At 58.2% G+C, this 617-nt stretch overlaps 1 gene segment (V, D, J or C); it reads right to left on the bottom strand.

The window, feature by feature from the left end:
- Positions 1 to 27: 27 nt before the first annotated feature.
- Positions 28 to 603, bottom strand: LOC102256109. The segment is given in 2 exon segments: positions 28 to 386; positions 504 to 603. Coding segments are annotated over 2 exon segments (405 nt in total).
- Between the last annotated feature and the right edge of the window lie 14 nt (positions 604 to 617).

The following is a 617-nucleotide window of genomic DNA, read 5'->3' as shown; positions in this document are numbered from 1 at the left end:
GAGCTCAAAAGGTTCGCCATCACTGCCCTAGAAGGAGGTTTTGGTTGCACTTCCCCGTGCGTCTGCATCACTGTGTGAATGTAAAGTGCTGCCCAAGTGTGTGAGACAGTGATAGTGGGCCTCATCCTCCGGCTGGGCCCCCGAGATGGTGAGGGCGGCTTTGTTCCCAGAGATGGAGCCAGAGAAGCGATCAGGGACCCCAGAGGGGCGGTTGTTTGTGTTGTAGATGAGCGTACGAGGAGGCTTGCCTGGGGTCTGCTGGAACCAGCCAGGGTGGTTACCACTAGAGACTGACCCAGAGCTGAGGCCACAGGTGAGTGTGACTGTCCCTCCTGCAGATACTGACATTGAAGGCTCCTGGGTCACCACAGTCTGAGAATCCACCCCTGAAATCAATGACAGACGTGAGTGTTATTATGGGAGACAGGGTCACCCCACGACCCTGCTTTTATGTGTCCGTCCGTCCACCCTGCCAAGGATGCTGCAGAGGCCCTTCCTCTGACCTGAGCTGTGCGCCAGGAGCTGGAGCAGAAGCACCGTCCAGACCATGGTGGGGACACTCACAGGATGTGGCTCCTCAGGCTCCTGGGCTGCAGTGGGGAGTCCTGGGCCTTTTC

The sequence above is a fragment of the Myotis brandtii genome, unplaced genomic scaffold, assembly GCF_000412655.1.
Source record: "Myotis brandtii unplaced genomic scaffold, ASM41265v1 scaffold42383, whole genome shotgun sequence".
NCBI lineage: Eukaryota > Metazoa > Chordata > Mammalia > Chiroptera > Vespertilionidae > Myotis > Myotis brandtii.
This window is presented reverse-complemented; position numbering and strand designations above follow the sequence as displayed.